The 20148-nt window shown below is 42.1% G+C and overlaps 1 protein-coding gene across 39 annotated transcripts in view; it reads right to left on the reverse strand.

Moving 5' to 3' along the window:
* LOC107129614 (uncharacterized) overlaps positions 1-20148 on the reverse strand; it is a 487674-nt gene that overhangs the window by 232680 nt on the left and 234846 nt on the right. For 36 of the 39 annotated variants that reach the window (XR_012434191.1, XR_012434179.1, XR_012434186.1 and 33 more), the window contains one exon: positions 9739-9872. The exons of the other annotated variants lie outside the window; for them this stretch is intronic. Coding sequence is in view for 4 of the 36 variants with exons in the window: in XM_074038805.1 (XP_073894906.1) it covers positions 9867-9872 (6 nt within the window). In the remaining 32 variants the exon portion in view is untranslated. The remainder of the gene's footprint in view (positions 1-9738; positions 9873-20148) is intronic. 39 annotated transcript variants of the gene reach the window in all.

Here is a 20148-nt window from a genome sequence, read left to right on the forward strand (position 1 = left end):
CATTCTAGCCCCGGGCACCACAAATGTTAGGGGCAGGACTGCCCATCGGAGAAACTAAGGCTCAGGGCAGCTGACTTGCCTGAGGGCACAGGGCTAGGAGCTGGAAAAGCTAGAACCCAAACCCAGTTCTTCACAATCCAAGCATCATTACATAGGGTGAACCCCTCCCTCACTTTAACCACTTCAGAGCACTTTTGTGTGTGCTTCCCCGCCGTGATTACAGAAATCCTGGAGGATCCCAAGAGGTGAGGCCATGGAACCAGGAACAGCCCATCCTCTCTCCTTGCACCCTGTGTTTTCTCCTCAATACCACAGCAGCCAAATGTGATCCTAGGTGATCCTAAGCCCAGATGGTCGCTGTGCAAGTGCACACCTGTACATCCCCATAGTGTGGAGAGAATCTATGCTAGAAGTAAACAAGCAGCGGCACATGCCTCAGGAACCGCACAAGATGAAGCCTGAGGCTTCTGAACACACATCTTTTTACAGCTCTAAACCCAGAAGTGCATTAGTGTTCTTGCAAAACAGGCTGTGCGGCAGTTTTAAAAGCCCAGCTATAATACCTTCATAAGACCTGTACTTACAGGGACCCTTTCATCCAGGAAATTCAAAGTACTTTACAAGCTCAGAGTCATTCATCCAAACACTCCAGGGAAGTATGCAGGTGGCCTAGGTTAGACTCATTGACGAAGAAACTGAGGCAACCTGACAGCCTTAAGTACCAGTCTTTAAAACGGTCTTTGCTTTTTGAAAATGAGTAGCTTTAAACATGCACAAAAAACATGCCACCAATAGAGGAGGAAAAAGAGATTTGCACTATTTTTGTAGATATTAAATTGAATGTAACAAAATTAAATACTATAGTCATAGAAATCTATGCCTTGGTGTAGCTTTCCAAATGAGCCACGAAAATTTATGCTCTGTCCACTACAAATGGCTTGTTAAATTTGAGATACTATCGCCTTTCAAAATGCAAATTCCATAATCACAAATTTTAAGACAGAAATTTCATTTTTTTCCCCCCAAAATGGAATCAGGCTTTTACACCTTTAGCCAGAAAGCACTTAGCAAAGGTGATTAGCATATTCTCTCTGGACTAGATGGAATCAATATCAAGCCAGGGAGATTAGCTTCATTTGATTTTTAGTGGGAGGTAAATGGCCCTGGGGAAGTATGTCTGAGAGGAGTGGAGGAAGAGTCCTTTCATAAATAAGGGAGGTTAGGAGTTCAGGAAGAACAGAACATATAAAGTAGCCATTTTTGTTACCTTAATATAATCCAAATAAATGTTTGGACTGAATACATATATTTGAAAGTTATATTCATAGAAATAACCAACATTCAGTGAGTTATCATTTTGTTCTAACCACTGTACTTCCTGCTTATAAATAACCCATTTTATAGGCAAAACAAACAAAAAAGCCTCAGAAAAATTAATAGATCCATCTCAAAACAGTTTACCATGGAGTTAGAAAAATATTCGCTCATGTATTCAATAAGGCAACTACATAGAATCTGAAATATGAAAATATATATAAATTTCTCCCTGGGAGTTCATAATCTAGTAGAGAAATATGCAGGTAAAACAATTTTCCAAAAGGCATGTTCAAGGCACCATGGCAATGCAGTGGCAGCGGAATTAACTGAGGGTCTAGGGCAAGGAATATGAAGGATTTTGCAGACAGGATGTCCATTTCAACAGGCAGATCAAAGGAGAAAGGAATTCTAGACTGATGACAATGGCTTATGTGAATGCATGAAGACATAAGGGAACCTAATCTAGGTCTCTGGGGTCATCTGGCATGACTAGAGAGAATGAGGATGCATAAGAACAGGTACTAAAAGTTAATCCTGGGCTGGATAAGTGTGCATAGGTAGGAAATTAGATATTAAGAATTAATTATTCAGCCGGTGCAGTGGCTCACGCCTGTAACCCTAGCACTTTGGGAGGCCCAGGCAGGCGAATCACCTGAGGTTGGGAGTTCAAGACCACCCTGACCAAAATGGAGAAAACCCGTCTCTACTAAAAATACAAAGTTAGCTGGGTGCAATGGCACATGCCTGTAATCTCAGCTACTCGGGAGGCTGAGAGGGAGAATCGCTTGAACCCGGGAGGTGGAGGTTGCAGTGAGCTGAGATCACGCCATTGCACTTCAGCCTGGGCAACAAGAGCAAAACCCTATCTCAAAAAAAAAAAAAAAAAAATTAATTAATTACTTTTGCAATTGTGTATATCTTATCCGCCCAAACAAGCTATGTCTCCTTGATGGGAAAAAAATCTCCCCTTGGATTCTAGTAGAACAGTTTACGCCTAAAATGGTTTAATCTAAATCTCTGATTGCTATTACTTCTTCATCACCATCATCAGAGCTAGCACTTAGACAATGGCTACAGGCATCACTATTAGCTCTTTATGTATAATAACCTATTTAAATCTTGAAAGAGCCCAGTGAGGTAAACTGTATTACCAGCACCATTCTACAGAGGAGCTGAGGCACAGGAATGTGCCTAGAACACACATCTGCCAAATCACACTGTATGGAATTTATGTCCCAAAACACACACAAAACTGAAGTGCAAAATTATGTTACAGAATTTTCTGACTCCTTAATTATCAATTCTCTTCCCTCCCATCCCACACACTCCCATAGTCATAAGCAAATGTCATGGACTTGCCAGGAGATGACTAATAAGCTCACCAACACTTCTTCTCAGCCATCACACAGTATCTGCCACTTTCCTCCTCTCCTGTTCGGTCCCATCCAGTGATATCCGCCAATGAGAACCAGTGTCAAAAGTGCTAATGGTCAAGATATTAATTTAGCTGCTGAGCTCCCAGTGAGGTCACTTCGCAAGGCTGCACAAGCCACTTTCTCTGCTACTGCCAACCCTATCCCTGATGTAGTTACTGATGCCACTTAACATACTCAATGTGGCACACAGATTTTGGTAAATCAGTCATCTGGAGATTTTGCTTTCACTTTTAACACAGCCCAGTCTCCCTATGTTTCCAACATGATTCTGTTCCATTGGAAAGTAATCCAAGTGATTGGCAGCATGCTTCCCTTGGAATCCTCTTTCCGTCTATTAACACATTTTTCAACTTTGGTTTACAAAAACATCCCTCCATTCGATTGTGAGCTCCTTTGGGCAAGCCTTAAAGAGGTACATAAACTTTCATAAACTCAAATTGCTAGTAGGCATTCAGCTTGTTGAATGAATGAGTCGAGCATTAATGTTCTAACTCCACTGTAAGCTCTTTGAGACTGTACAAGCTTCTATTCACTTTTCTGTTTCGCAGTTTCTTTTGTTTTTGTTTGTTTGTTTGTTTGTTTGTTTTTTGAGACGGAGTCTTGCTCTGTCGCCCAGGCTGGAGTGCAGTGGTGCGATCTCGGCTCACTGCAAGCTCCACTCCCCGGGTTCAAGCCATTCTCCTGCCTCAGCCTCCTGAGTAGCTGGGACTACAGGCGCCCACCACCACGCCCGGCTAATTTTTTTATTTTTAGTAGAGATGGGGTTTCACCGTGTTAGCCAGGATGGTCTCGATCTCCTGACCTCGTGATCTGCCTGCCTTAGCCTCCCAAAGTGCTGGGATTACAGGCGTGAGCCACCACACCCGGCCTGTTTCTCAGTTTCTTGTTTGTAAAATGAATTAATAAGAGCATGAGCTTCAAAGGGTTTCTGTGAAGATCTGTAAAGCAGTTAAAATGATACATAGCCTACAATAAGCATCTAATAAATCTTAGTCACCATCTATACCTATATACTTAACAGCTACTTATTGTTTTGTATAAGATGTGAACAAAAGTTCTCTGAAAAGGAATTTGGAGGAAAGAGACTTTATTTCAGTGAACTGGAGAAATTTGGTTTAAAAGGAAGGTGCATTCCAGAGAACAGAAAGAGGATTTGGGTTTTATAGCAAATGTTCCCATCCAGGTTTCCAATCGAGTCTGTTAATTCAAAGATCTGAAACTTGTTTAGTTTCTATTGGTTGACACAAGTGAGTGCTGTTGATTGGTTGATACAGCTGAGCCCTGATTGGTCAATATAGCTGAGCTTTGATTAGTTGCTTCAGATGAGCTCTCAAAGTCCCAAAGTTAAAAAGATGTAGGGTTTTCCAGGGTTTTGGTGAACTCAGAGTATGTGTGGGGCCTCAAGTCAGCAAATGGCTGCTTGACTCTATGTTAAATCTAGGCCCACTTTAGCCACTTGGGATCCATCTTGAAAAATTGGCTTTTTCAGGTTCTCGTTTTTTCACAGACATAACCAGTGTCTATTTGTGCTTTGGATATTTCTGTTCAATTCAACTGTCTTCCTATAGAACGAGGACTTTCCCAGAGGTACTTCAGACAGTCATGAAAACACACTCCTGGAGACCAAAACACCAGACCTCCAGACGTGTCCAGACTGATCTGAATTCAAGAGTATGAGTAAGGAAAGATAAGGCCAAAGGCATAATACCAGGTACAACCAAAGGCACATTTTCCACGTGAACTTAAAACGATCAACTTGGCCGGGCGCGGTGGCTCAAGCCTGTAATCCCAGCACTTTGGGAGGCCAAGACGGGCGGATCACGAGGTCAGGAGATTGAAATCATCCTGGCGAACACGGTGAAACCCCGTCTCTACTAAAAAATACGAAAAACTAGCCGGGCGAGGTGGCGGGTGCCTGTAGTCCCAGCTACTCGGGAGGCTGAGACAGGAGAATGGCATAAACCCGGGAGGCGGAGCTTGCAGTGAGCTGAGATCCGGCCACTGCACTCCAGCCTGGGCGACAGAGCGAGACTCCGTCTCAAAAAAAAAAAATCAACTAAAAAGAGAAGACATGCCTATGGCCATGGATGGGCTATGCTTCTGGGTGGCAATACACAGCATACAACTGACCCAAGTGCCATTCCTACCTACCTGATAAATGGCTGTCAAGAATTATGGCAGTGGGCTGCTCTGCATTTTGGTTGACACACCAACATAAATCCGACTAATATTAGACTGTGTGACCTCACCCTAGGACCCGAGCCAGAGGTTTCACTTGAGATCTCGGAAGTTATCAGATCTGGAAAGTGTTTCAGTTGCTTTCTCTTTTAGTCCATTTTAAGCAAAACAAAAGGCAGCACGGACCCAAAGAGGCAAGAAGGTAAAACCAGAAATTGTCTATACTCCATTACCCCAAATTACCTGATGATGAATAAATATTCATTGTTCCATGGTTTCCATAAAAAGTAAACACCTATTAAAAAAGACCTGATTTTCGTCATGCCTTTAATCTCTTCCTTTTCGCTTATATCAGAGAGAGAATATTCATGCTTCCTGACCAAAAGATATGCCTCTAATACAACCTTAGACAAACTCTGACCCAAACCCTGATTCGGTGTTCTTTTTTTTTTTTTAATTCAGACAAGAGTCTCACTCTGTCGCCCAGGCTGGAGTGCAATGGCTCGATCTCGGCTCACCACAATCTCTGCCTCCCAAGTTCAAGCGATTCTCCTGCCTCAGCCTCCCAAGTAGCTGGGTTTACAGGCATGTGCCATCACACCCAGCTAATTTTTTTATTTTTAGTAGAGATGGGGTTTTGCCATGTTAGCCAGGCTGGTCTCAAACTCTTGACCTCAGGTGATCCGCCCACCTCAGCCTCCCCAAAGTGCTGGGATTACAGGCGCCACCCACCCGGCCATTATATTCTTTTGCTTTCACTCCTCAGTCAGTCCACTGCAATCCCTTAACCAAGACTCAGCCCGGAACATACCACTGCACTCCTCCCAGTAGGCCTTAGTGGAAAAGCTGAAATTACACTGACGTTAGAGGTGCCGTCCTGATATTTGTTGGCTGAATGATCTCAGTTGACTTTCTTCACCTCTCCAGGCCTCAGTTTCTACATCTATAACCGGAAGTTGATCTCTGCAGCCTCCTTACCACCCAAATTCTCACAAGGGTCATTAGCCCATAGGTTTCCAGGTGTGCAGTGAAGCACAGAATGCTGAGAATCCACACCCCACTCTTAGCATATGGATGAAGAAGTTCTAAGGAAGCACATGTGTTGGAGGGTAGGGGGAGCTGCCTGGGTAAAAAATACCAAGACAACTGAATATGGGAGAAAAACACTTCTCTCGTCCCCAACTGAAATTGAAAATTGTTTGAATGTGTGCAAGCACAAAGAATAGCTGTCAGGGAGCCCAGTGGTGTGAAGAAAACCTGAAATCATCCCTCTCTGTCAGTACAGAGCATCTTTGTATCCTTGTATCTGCTGTAACTGGAAATGGAGAATTAGGCAGATGGAGTGTTTTTAAGGGATTGGACAATTTATTAGGTGCTATAAAACATAAGCAATCAATAAATAATATTTCAATTGATTTCAACATCTTTCCACTGGTTCTCTTTGGGAAATTTCAAGCTGACGCCAAAATGTTCCATTCTGCTCTCTGCTGCTCATTTAGTGAATTCCCATGTGTCAATACACAAATTTAGAAGCTCAGAACAGCAGAGGCCACCAATATGGCCGCCCAGCATTGAAGAATGTAATCACTCAATGTTTCAGGATCTACCCGTCAAACACTGACAGCTCACAATCAATCAAAGAAGTTACTTTGTAAAACTGACTCTTTTTCTCCCTTGATTTTGAGACCTAGAAGTCTGTATTGCTTGACTCTTCTGGAAAATTTCGAGATTCACACTTCACTTTCAACTTTGTGGATTGAGCTTTGTCTCTTAAAGACAATAGTGAATGGTTTTGTACTGGCTATTAAGTCTGCTTTTAAGAGTAGTTTAGGTATTCTTTGCAAAGAGGCATCTGTTATTTCCATCGTGTTATTTTATTTTCAATTTTTCCTTTTTCCCTTCCATTTTAAATCCCCCCTCGGTGGTGTGCCTAAGTGCTCAGGTAATACACATACAAATGCTTCAACAGACAGATGGGTAAGTACCATCTCATGGTGCCCATACTTCTTAGTGAAAAAAGTACCCAGAACAGTGTGCAGTAATTCCATCCCCTCAAGTGCTATAATAATCCCTGCAGATGGTAGTTCTGCAACTAAAACTGCAGCACAATGGATATATAAATTAGGGCTACCAATAATGCTTGACAATACAATGAAGTAAGTATTCTAATATTCCCATTTCTACTACACACATTACATAAAACCAGAAAAATTACTTTTAAGACAAGTAGCGAAATAAAACTTGCTAAAACGTTTTGCAAAGTCAGTGCTACATTCTCATCTTTTTCCATACGCGATTTTCATATAACTGAGTGTATACTCCAAACAGAAAATTTTCTTAAGCTGTAGATCTCATCAGCTTTGTAGCTTAGTCTCTATGAGCACAGGATACCTGAAAGCTGGTTAATGAATAATATTTCAGAAATCTTTACTAACATGCTAATCACAATTGGATAGCTCTCATTTAATTCTTTAAAAAAAAAATAAGTATTATTATTATCCTCATCTTCTAGCTGAGGAAATTAAAGCAGAAAGAGGTTAAATAATTTAGTTAAGGTCACATCACTAGTGGCAACAGAACTGGGATTTAAACCTGGGAATTCGACTCCCAAGCACTTAGCTACTATACAACATTACCCTGGTAGTAGTACGAGAGTCCTTAATTTCACAGGGGTAGGGGAGGAGACTCATATATTTGCCTTAAAAAACATCTTCTTAAAATGCCAGACCAACACAGATCCAGTCCAGTGGGATTTGCCTACAGAAATACCTAGAGGACCTAGACCTAAACTTAATAGATTCCTTTGCCTATGGGATATACTTCCAGCACAAAGTCCAGAAGCAAGGCCAGGACCCCTGTGAATTACGAGGATCAGTGGGAGCCCATGGCTGTCTGCCTCCTTGTTTACCTGCTTTTAGTTATCCGGAGATATTGTGTCTCCTGAACTGTGCACATATGAAAAAATGTCAAGGTCATCAATATTTACCTCTCATGAACCCAAAGGTCCCATTAAAAGGGTACCAGTTATTTATGGGAATGTTTTAGTCACCTGGCACAGATGGGAGAGGAGGAAGAGCTTGGAACTATTTACATTTTATCGTAATCTCTAATATGAGAAGTCTACTGCCACCACCAAAGTCAAAGCTGAAATTAATATTTGTAACATAAAAGTATCATGGGTGCTACTCAGTTTTCATGAATCTAACGTCACCAACAATAACAAGTCGGAAGATCCCGTCACATTCGGCGCAACAGGAAAGCTCTGCACAGCATGCAATTCCGAAGTGATGATGATACACTAAATGCCAGATACAGCATTCAGATTCTTGTCCTTTTTTTATTTTTTCAAGTATGAAGTTCTTGTTCTTTGTTACTTTTTTTAAGTATGAACACAGGCTAGTTGTTTTGTGTACATTCCACCCCACCCTAAAAATGTTGCTGTATTTATCATCACACTTTTTTTTTTTTTTTTTTGAGACAGTGTCTCACTTTGTCACCCAGACTGGAGTGCAATCTTGGCTCACTGCAGCCTCGACCTCCCAAGCTCAAGTGATCCTCCCACCTCACCCTACAGAGAACCTGGAACCACAGGCACGCATCACCACATCCAACTAATTTTTTTATTATTTGCAGAGGCGAGGTCTCATTAGGCTGCACAGGCTGGTCTCAAACTCCTGGGCTCAAGTGATCCACCTGCCTCAGCATCCCAGAGTGCTAGGATTACAAGTGTGAGACACCACTGCACCCAGCCAACACTCCTAATTCTTTTTTTTTTTTTTTTTTTTTTTTGAGGCAGAGTCTTGCTGTGTCACCCAGACTGGAGTGCGGTGGTGCAATCTCAGCTCACTGCAACCTCTGCCTCCTGGGTTCAAGTGATTCTCCTGCTTCAGCCTTCCAAGTAACTGGGACTACATGTGCACGCCACCACGCCCAGCTAACTTTTGTATTTTTAGTAAAGACAGAGTTTCACCATGTTGGCCAGGATGGTCTCGATCTCTTGACCTCTTGATCCACCCGCCTCGGCCATCCAAAGTGCTGGGATTCTAGGCATTGAGCCACTGCCCCCAGCCCACTCCCAATTCTTGATAATTCTTTAACTTTGTAAAAAGAAACTGAGTTCTACAAATAGGCCACTAAGTTTCTCTGATGTCTCAATATAAGAATATCAACAGCAGAAAGCATGGAGGAAAGATGTATAAAATTTAGCAGGGTGTCTGCATGATGTAACCAGGACTGACATACTAACATTTTTAATGACAATCTCCACTGGGTGTGGTGGCTCACCTTTGCCAGCCATGGTGTCTCACTCCTGTAATCCCAGCACTTTGGGAGGCTGAGGTGGGTGGATCACCTGAAGTCAGGAGTTCGAGACCAGCCTGGCCAACATAGTAAAACCCCATCTCTACTAAAAATACAAAAATTAGCCAGGCATGGTGGCGGGCGCCTATAATCCAGCTACTTGGGAAGCTGAGGCAGGAGAATCGGTTGAACCCAGGGGGTGGGGTGGCAGAGGTTGCCGTGAGCCGAGATCGTGCCACTGCACTCCAGCCCGGGTAACAACAGCGAAACTCCGTCTCAAACAAAAAAACGAAAGAGAGGGAGGGAGGGAGGGAGGAAATCTCCATGGGAAAAAAAAACAAAAACAGGACAACTCTGAAGACTCTCCTGCTTGCAATTAAGAGGTATACCCAGAAAGTATCAAAAGTTGTATTCTTCCAGTTGAAATCTTGTCAATTTCATCTTCCTGTTTTGATTACTGGTCTCCTGAAAAGGGGCCTGTGGTATTACAAATTATCCCATTACTCACTCCTCTCAGGTAACTCTGCTGGAAAGGGAAAGAAGTAAATCTTGGAGTCCTGCACTTCCATCCGTTAATCATATCCATGCATGCCCTCAAAAGCAGTAAATCACCGTCTTTCACTGTATTGCCATGATTCACACCTGAAACAGAGCAGAGAAGACAGGTACTCAGAAATGCCATGCCCAGAAAAAAGGTATCTTAATACACTAAAAACAACGACACTTAGGCACACCGGTATTGCTTCTTCTCAAAAAGACATCACACCAGCAAGTACAGTTTATCATTCTAATTAAGGGTCATCAGCCGTGTTAAAGGCAAATTTTATAGACCAAAGCTTTCCAAACAGAACATTTTAGGACTCAGTACCCTTTCCAAGCTCTATTAAAACCAAACATCTATATCATGTTAACCCACTTGGGCAGCACGACTTTAATTAGTAAAATTAGCCCTGTTGTTTGGCCAACTTTCCTCTCATAAACTCTGCAAGGCAGAAACATGGCCAATCATATGTTTTAAGATGCTACCTAATTATATAAAAGCACTCATCAAACTTTACATAGAAGTTTAAAAATCAAAACATATCATTAATCCGGAAGAAAAACATATTTGAGGTTACCTCATTTTGTAAGATTATGTGCTCATTTACTACATGAGGAAAAAGGGCTTCTGATAGTCAACCGCCTTCTTTTAATTTAATTACCAGAAAATGCAAACTGTTTTCAGGTTTACCTGAATGTTATCAGTTTGAGTGGATTTTCCTATTCAATACACAATTGCCCTGCTTCCACTGGTCTTGTTAAGAAGAGGCAGTAACAGAAGCCCACACTCGGTATTTTTAAGCATATTTAAAATCTCTCTAGCTGGGGAGATAAGAACACCTCCCTCTTGCCAAGCAAATGCCAACAGCCAACAGAACAAGGCCAAATGATAGAAAACACCTCCTGCAGATTTTACTCAACTTTTTCGTTGAGCTTGCACCATCATTATCAGCTGCCCTTCACAACTGCCAGCCTGTTCCATTAAACTTGCTATCAACTCAATATCAGCAGGATAACAGTACGATGGTCTCCCAGCTCCTAGATTTGGGAGACTGATGAGTGGATGCTAATGAGGTCTCTGCCTGCAAGATGTATTTTTTATATTTGATTCCCTGACCTTAATTTTTACATCATTCAAAAATCTGGAACTAAAGCTCACATTGGGTACAGAAATGACGCTTCTTCAGCAAGAACCAGACCTGGCTGACAGTCTGTTTCTTTAACTGCCTTTCAGCAAAATGGCCGACTCAAGGATTAGGCTCTGAAATGGCTGAGAACAGGGATTTGTAAGACAAAGAATGACACATATTTCTGACAGCTGTGAATATATACATAGAAGAGAAGTATCTTTTAAATAAAAGCCATTGTAGTACATGTAAATGGAATAATGTAATTGAAAATAGATTTTAAAAAAAAGAAAATGAACTCAATGCTACCACATTTTTAAGGATGTTTTCATTTTTTTTAATTGATTTTAAAGGGCTTTGTAATAAGATTATATGCCCTACATTGCAGTACCAAAAGCTCTTTGACTGCATATAAATGACTGTGGTCTGCTCAACTTTCAACACAGGATGTTCTTACCCAGACTCCATCACCACTATATTTTTTAAAAGGCATCTCCTTTGAATTTTGGGTTGTGCTGTGGAAACCTACAACTCATAATGCCTTCGCCTAAATGTACAGGCACACACAAAAATTATTCTTTTTCCCCAATAAGCCTCTGCTAATTGATATCTGCCATTCATATTAAAGTACATGGATATAATATGTTCCTAATAAAAGGAATACACCTTGATGCACATTCCACCACAGAACATGAGGCCCTGAGGTTACTTCAACCTTAACAGGGCCATGAATTACTTTTTGGATGACAGATTTTTTTTTTTAATCCCATGTGTTATGTTTTAGCTCCAGCTTTAAAACTGTGCAAATGGAAGGAAAACTATCTTAGTAAACATTCCCCTATCATCAGGTTTAAGAGAATTTTATTTCTAGTTTTAACGAACAATATAAAATAAACCACAGAGGCTGGTGTCTGTCAGATATGAAGTGTCCAAAGATTAAACCACAGTGACCTATCTCTCTGCATTGTGTTCCAGGGTCACTTAAATACGAATATGGGGATGATGCCTTAAATACGAATACGGGGATGACGCCTTAAATACGAATACGGGGACGATGCTAAAAATGTAGATGTCAGACAGCTTCATATCAGACTTTTAAAATGATCTTTGGGAAATCTAAAAGTCTTATGCTATCCTAAAACAGCAAATACTGACATCCACTTTTTGTCTTTTTTTTTTTTTTTTTTTAAGTGTAATACCAGTAAACCACATTCAAGGTCAGAAAAAGTCTACTTGGCCACCTGAATAACTCTGCCATATTTGGTATTCAAAATTAAAAAGTGGAGACTTAAAAGTGGTAGTTACATGCTGGATTTCTTTGAAAACTTAAAATTGGAGCAGGAAAAAAACCAAAATAAGGACAACTCATTTAATGGCATTTGGTCAGCTCACTTGTTAAATATACACCGATTTATATACACAGTCAAAAAATAGCACAAGTTAACAGAATGACTAATGTTGTAATGAGACACCTTTATTGAGTCATTATGTATATAAGAAACAGTCCCAAAATTGTGGAGCCTGCCTCAAGTAGGCTGAGGTAACTGAGTATTGGTAAGATAGTGAAATATATGAAGAGACATGCATATAGAGAGAAATGCAGTCAGCAAAATGTCACTAAATTATACCCTTAAATCTGTCTTGCCTTTAAAATGCATCCCCATCAGACAGGCATTCACCCACTCCAGAAAACACAACCAGAAAGGGAGCTTCAAGTCTGCAACCCAAATGACAGCCCAGGAGTTTGTGGGTTTTATAAATGGCGGTTCGAGATTTAGGTTTTTTTCTCCGTATAAGTAAAGTACCCATGGAAATGCTGTCCTGACACTACAGAATCACAGAAAAAAAGATTTATAGACTGAGTGGTTTACCAATTTCTTTTGATCAAAAGCAGTTAGAGGAGCAACTAGGTCAGATGTCCCTTCTACCTGCCACTTGATTATCTGTAGGGAAACATAAAGCTGGTTTTATTGATTTACCAGGAAATGTTTCTCATATCAAGTTCAGCACTGAATAGTGACCCATAGATATTCAATTTCAATTAGAAAGTAACAGTCCCCCAAAACATAAAACCATTATTTCCAATGCCACAATTTTAAGGGGGAAATTTGGAGGAGAACAATAAGAGAAAAATCGTACAGATACAAAAAGGACTGATGTTATTAGGGAGCAGAGGAGGAACTGATTTTCATTACCCTAAGGGTATTGCTTAATAAGCTCAGACTATAAAACTAGTGTACCTCTAGGAGTTTTGTGTTCCAGGTACCAATATGAGTTTACCAGTCAAAGGCAGCCTCTTCTGAAAATTATCATGGTTTACTGATGAGTATTTGTATCAATGTCTTAGGGAGATACAGATAGAGATGTGTGTGTGTGTATGTGTAATTTATGTTATAATGTGTATGTATGTGTAATTTATGTTATAATGTGTGTGTGTGTGTGTGTGTGTGTGTGTGTATATATATATATTTAAGCCCACCATTGATGTTGTAAATGACTCAAGAACTATATATGGAAACCAAAAATATGTTTCTATATCTCTGTTTAGCTGGCTAAGAAGAAGCTCTCAGAGCTGAAAAGTTCTAAGAGGCAACTTGTTATACCAGAGCCCTAAATCTATAAATCTTACAGCTGACATTTCCCAACCTGGGGCAATAACAGATTAGAGGATGAGGAGGGGCACTTCTATTCTTAAGGACGTAACTGGCAGCTGCTGGGCTTATTTGGAATCCTTGGCTCAGGAAAACTTGTTTATGCATTTGGTGTATTCATATACTTTGCCTATTTGCTAGGCTTAACACCAATAAGATGGCTGAACATTTGCTGTTGTCCATTTGTTGACTCACAACAACTCAAGGTTTAAATGCCACATAAAAAGAACCTGACCAGCTGGGAGGAGGCGTCAAGGACTTGATGAAATAGAACAAAGTCTTGTCTTCATTTTTCTCTGGAAAAAGTCAAAAAGCAAATATTGTCTAATAATTCTAAGAGCCCTTTTATTTATCCTCTCGTTACAAAAACTAGCATATACTCCTGGCATGTGTCAATAGATGGTCACAACTGGTACTCAAAAATCAGGTGCTTTAGGTAAAGGGGCCAATACTGAATCTCAAGTTAAATTAAGCTGCTGTTTTGTATACATTTTTGTGATGAGCTTGATATGCTTCTAGATGCTAAATACAGTCTCTGAAAACAAAAACCACATAATCAAAATAAAAACCTTAAATTACTGAAGGCCAGAAACACCATGAGAAACAGTTTTAGTATTGTCTTCAAGCATAATAATTAATTAAATAAGACTTCATGTATTTACTAGGAAAATGCCTCAATCTGGTACACTTCATAGAGGGACAGAAAAGTCTAAGTGATTCTAATCAAAATGTTTTCAAATCTCTCTTATTTTATGATCAATAGGAAAATAACAATTACATATCTTCCACAGTTGTCACACAAATATTAAATAAATGTCTTAATTACCTCTTTACCTCATTTATATTCTCAGAGATACACAAGTATTTGGCCAAAAGAGAGTAACAGACTTTACAAATTAATCAATTAATTTGAATTGTTCCTTCTAAAAGACATTTTGCTTTTATATTGCCATACAAAAGACTATCATTTCTTAAACTATTACTTTGTACCTACTTAATTCCTACTAATGTGGCTACGTGGGAAGCTGGATTTCTCCAAATATATTTGTTTTCATTAAACAAATGTCCAACAACTTTCAGAATTAACAAATGGACTAGCGGACCCAAATGAATGCCAGCTAAATAAGCAATTAACCTGGGAACACAAACAACCCCCAATCTACTAAATTCGGAACATTCTCAGATTATAGCCAAATGCCAAACTCATTCATCTTAGCAAGTCAGTGTGCCAAGACTTTCTGGATCAAGACAAGCACAATCTCAGGAGCTTTCTTTACCTTCTCTCACTTTAAGAGGTATCAACAAATTAGATATGTATCAATTCATAAAAAAACTTCGTTAGAATGTGACCAGTATTGGCCCTTTCCCGCTCTAATATTTAATGAAAACCTCTAAAGTTGAGTCATAGAAAACTCTGCATTTTTAAAACAATTCTGAGGCCAGGTACGGTGAGTCACGCCTGTAATCCCAGAACTTTGGGAGGCAAGGCAGGTGGATCACGAGGTCCAGAAATCAAGGCCATCCTGGCTAATACGGTGAAACCCCATCTCTACTAAAAAATACAAAAAAACTTGCTGGGCGTGGTGGTGGGGGCCTGTAGTGCCAGCTACTCGGGAGGCTGAGGCAGAAGAATGGGGTGAACCCAGGAGGCGGAGCTTGCAGTGAGCCAAGATCCTGCCATTGCACTGCAGCCTGAGCAACAGAGCGAAGACTCTGTCTCAAAAAAGAAAAAAACAAGCAAACAAAAACAATTCTTACTACTGAATGTATTTCAGTAAGTCTGCTTGTCTAAAGACTCAAATCCCCACCATAGCTTGGTCTCTTAGGTATCAAAGCCCCTTGATAAAATACGTAGCTATTAAACCTTTAGCATAAATTTACTTCATACAGGAAATCTATTGGCCAAGGCTCAAAGGACAAAATCAATTGAACAGATAAACTGTGGTAGGAGAGGCAAGCAGAGGAAAAGTTCTATTTAGGGAGAAAAGTTTGTAATCAGTGTGAACTGGGCCACCAAATGCAGTGGGAAGATGGAGGAAACAAGAGATAAAAGTCCAGGGAAAATCTGCCAGACCAGACAGAACTTGAGTCCATTTTGAAGTAGAAAATGTTGGGATTGCCAGGCACGGTGGCTCATGCCTGTAATCCCAGCACTTTGGGAAGCCAAGGCAGGTGGATCACCGGAGGTCAAGAGTTCGAGACCAGCCTGAACAACATGGAGAAACCCCATCTCTACTAAAAATACAAAATCAGCCAGGCGTGGTGGCACATCCCTGTAATCTCAGCTACTAGGGAGGCCGAGGCAGGAGAATCGCTTGAACCCAGGAGGCAGGGGTTACGGTGAGCCGAGATTGCGCCACTGCACTCCAGCCTGGGCAACAAGAGGGAAACTCCGTCTCAAAAGACAAAAAAACAAAACAGAAGAAAGAAAAAAACAAGAAAAGGTTGGGATCTGGTTTCCAGTATCTCAAGGTTTGTTTTTTCATAATCTGCACTGCCAGTCAAGTAAAACCAACACACACTGGCTGAAGAAGCAAAGTCTTGCTTCCTGGTCTTATCTGGAATTCTATCTTCTCTCCCTCCATGCCCTGGGTACCTGTCAGCCCCCAATGCCCCCTTCCCCTGCCTATAATCACTGGGATCTTCTTCTTTCTAATTGCTCTGGATATGTTTTGGGTTTTTTTCCTATTCTTTTCTCCCATTCTTTCATAAAATTTCAGAAAGAAGAAATAAAAATTCTTTGCCCAGGCGAGCCACAAGCTTTTAAAAATCCCCATCTGCCGAAAATATTTACATTTAGGGAAAGTGTTGCTCTGTTTACTTCAGAGACCGCACAGATATTTGAACAAGGGGAAAAACAATCCTGGTCTATTGATTCTGAGTCTAGGCTTTATCCACCAGGACCAGTTGTTTCTCACAAGTTATTATTCTGAAAAAGTCAGTTCTATTTAGGTTTTTAAACCAACATTTAAAAACCTACCAAGACAAAAAAATACTTGCCTTTTGAGTGTGATGACATTCAGTCAGAACTGGAAGAATAGGTTGAGCGTAAGTTCAGACCTGGCCTCCATCTTGCTACGTGTCCAAAGAGCATTTAACATTTTAATATAAAATGGCAGCAGGGTGCAGTGGCTCACGCCTATAATCCCAGCACTTTGGAAGGCCAAGGTGGGCAGATCACCTGAGGTCAGGAGTTCAAGACCAGCCTGGCTAACATAGTGAAACCCTGTTTTACTAAAAATACAAAAATTAGCCAGACATGGTAGTGGGCACCTGTAATCCCGGCTGCTGGGGAGGCTGAGGCACAAGAATCACTGGAACCCGGGAGGCAGAGGTTGCAGTGAGCCGAGATCATGCTACTGAGCTCCAGCCTAGGTAAGTGAGCGAGACTCTGTCTTGAAAATGAAATAAAATAGGTCAGGCGCGGTGGCTCAGGCCTGTGATCCCAACACTTTGGGAGGCCGAGGGAGGCAGATCATGAGATCAAGAGTTCGAGACCAGCCTGGCCAACATGGTGAAACCCTGTCTCTACTAAAAGTACAAAAATTAGCCAGGCATGGTGGCGCATGCCTGTAGTCCCAGCTACTTGGGAGGCTGAGGCAGAAGAATCACTTGAACCCGGGAGGTGGAGGCTGCAGTGAGCCCAGATCATACCACTGCACTCCAGCTTAGGCAGTAGAGCAAGACTCCATCTCAAAAAAACAAAATAGAATTAAATAAATAAATAAAATGGTAAAAGGCAAGACAATACATTAGCAGAATCCTGCCCCATTTTAACTGAGAAGCCTAAGTAATGTTTTGAAGTTTATGCTTCTGTGTTCAAAGGCCAAGCAGACTCTCCCAAACAAGAGGCCCCCATTCTCACACGAAGCGATTTACCTTCAGCATTGAGAGTCCCTTCTGGGACAGAGAATGTGAAGAGCGGGAGCTTTAGAAAGGCTGGTGGCAGTGATACCCAACATCCTTCACATAACTCAGCAGGCTGTTACTGTTCCTGCATCTAAAGGAACCAGGAACTGGGTAAAAAAAATGTTCAAAGGAGTTGGGATGAGGCATACGGCCGAAGACAACCAGGGAAGGAGATCTGAAAGAGTGGGAGGTGACCCTGAGAATCTTGGGTGGAAGCAGCAGAACATGGGAGGTGTTCCCAAAACATTTGAATGAGGGAGAGGGCCATAGACTAGCATCTAGTTCCAGAGGGTGGAATCCATTATGATCACTAAGTAGGCTATAGAAAAAGGTGGCTGTAAAAATCTATTCTCCTGCGGGGCGCAGTGGCTCACGCCTGTAATCCCAGCACTTTTGGAGGCCGAGGAGGGCGGATCATGAGGTCAGGAGATCGAAGCAATCCTGGCTAGCACAGTGAAACCCTGTCTCTACAAAAAATACAAAAAAATTAGCCAGGAGTGGTGGCGGGGACCTATAGTCCAAGCTGCTGGGGAGGCTGAGGCGGGAGAATGGCGTGAACCCGGGAGGCAGAGCTTGCAGTGAGCTGAGATGGCACCACTGCACTCCAGCCTGGGAGACAGAGTGAGACTCCGTCTCAAAAATAAAAAAAAAATTCTCCTTTCCCCCTCCTTTGTTTTCGTCTAGAAATGGCAGTCCCAGTCTACTGTGCACACAGTTCTGCATTAGCTTATTCAATATCGAGTCACCTAGGAGAAATCAAAGCTAATTTGTTCATAAAACCTAAAGAGAAGATGGACACTATGGCTCATGCCTATAATCCCAGCACTTTGGAAAGCGGCTGAAGCAGGAGGATCACTTGAGGCCAGGGGTTCAAGACCAGCCTGGGGTACATAATGAGACCTCATCTCTACTGAAAATAAAAATAAATTAGCTGGGCTTAGTGGCATGCAACCGTGGTCCCAGCTACTGAGGAAGCTGGGGCGGGAGGACCCCCTGGACCCAGGAATTTGGGGCTACAGTGAGCTATGATTGTGCCACAGCACTCCAGCCTGGGCAACAGAGAGACTGTCTTAAGAAACATAAAAATAAACCTTGAGAGAGTTGAAGAGTAAATTGTGACATTACCATGCTCCCTCGTAGGTAAGTTATGAACTCTGCTCTGGTCTGAAGAAACTTCTGGAACATCAACTCTACTGGGTAATACGGTTCTACCTTTTTTTTTTTTTTGAAACAGAGTCTCACTCTGTCATCAGGCTGGAGTGCAGTGGTGCGATTTCAGCTCACTGCAACCTCCACTTCCCTGGCGATTCTACTGCCTCAGCCTCTCGAATGGCTGGGATTACAGGCACGCACCACTACGCCCAGCTAATTTTTGTATTTTGGGTAGACGACAGGGTTTCACCATGTTGGCCAGGATGGTCTCAATCTCCTGACCTTGTGATCCACCCACCTCCGCCTCCCAAAGTGCTGGGATTACAGGCGTGAGCCACCGCACCCAGCCCAGTTCTCCCTTTTATCAGGCAAAGGACTTCTCTCTGGTCAGGCGCTGTGGCTCACACCTGTAATCCCAGCACTTTGGGAGGCTGAGGTGGGCGGATCACGAGGTCAAGAGATGGAGACCATCCTGGCTAACACGGTGAAACTCTGTCTCTACTAAAAATACAAAAAAATTAGCTGAGCATGGTGGCGGGTGCCTGTAGTCCCAGCTACTCCGGAGGCTGAGGCAGGAGAATGGCATGAACCCAGAAGGCAGAGCTTGCACTGAGCGGATATCACACCACTGCACTCCAGCCTGCGTAACAGAGAGAGACTCCGTCTCAAAAAAAAAAATAACTTCTCTCTCTAGAGACTGGCAGAATAAATATAGTTTCTTTCTTGACAGGGTCTCACTCTTTTGCTGAGGTTGGAGGGCAGTGGTACAATCTTGGCCACTACAACCTCCGCCTCCCAGGTTCAAGTGATTCTTCTACCTCTCAGCCGGTCATGTAGCTGGGGTTACAGGCTTGTACCACCACGCCCAGCTAATTTTTGTATTTTTAGTAGTGACGGGGTTTCACCATGTTGGCCAGGCTGGTCTCAAACTCCTGACCTCAAGTTATCTGCCTGCCTCAGCCTCTCAAAGTGCTAAGATTACAGCCATAAGCCATTGTGCCCAGCAATAAATGTAGTTCTTTCCCCAGTAGGTTTAGGAACAGCTACATTTTTCAAAATTGAATAAAGACAACCACAAGACACAGCATTAATTTTTGCTCTTCTGATGTCATTTCTTTTTTTTTTTTTTTTTTTTTTTTGTGACGGAGTCTCGCGCTGTGTCACCCAGGCTGGAGTGCAGTGGCGCGATCGGCTCACTGCAAGCTCCGCCTCCCAGGTTCACGCCAATTCTCCTGCCTCAGCCTCCGAGTAGCTGGGACTACAGGCGCCCGCCACCACGCCCGGCTAGTTTTTTGTATTTTTAGTAGAGACGGGGTTTCACCATGTTAGCCAGGATGGTCTCGATCTCCTGACCTCGTGATCCACCCGCCTCGGCCTCCCAAAGTGCTGGGATTACAGGCTTGAGCCACCGCGCCCGGCCCTGATGTCATTTTTTTAATGGTTTTTTTTTTTTTTTTTTTTTTTTTGAAACAGTCTCGCTCTGTCACCCAGGCTGGAGTGCAATGGCACGATCTCAGCTGACTGCAACCTCCACCTCCT

The sequence above is a fragment of the Macaca fascicularis genome, chromosome 4 (assembly GCF_037993035.2).
Source record: "Macaca fascicularis isolate 582-1 chromosome 4, T2T-MFA8v1.1".
NCBI lineage: Eukaryota > Metazoa > Chordata > Mammalia > Primates > Cercopithecidae > Macaca > Macaca fascicularis.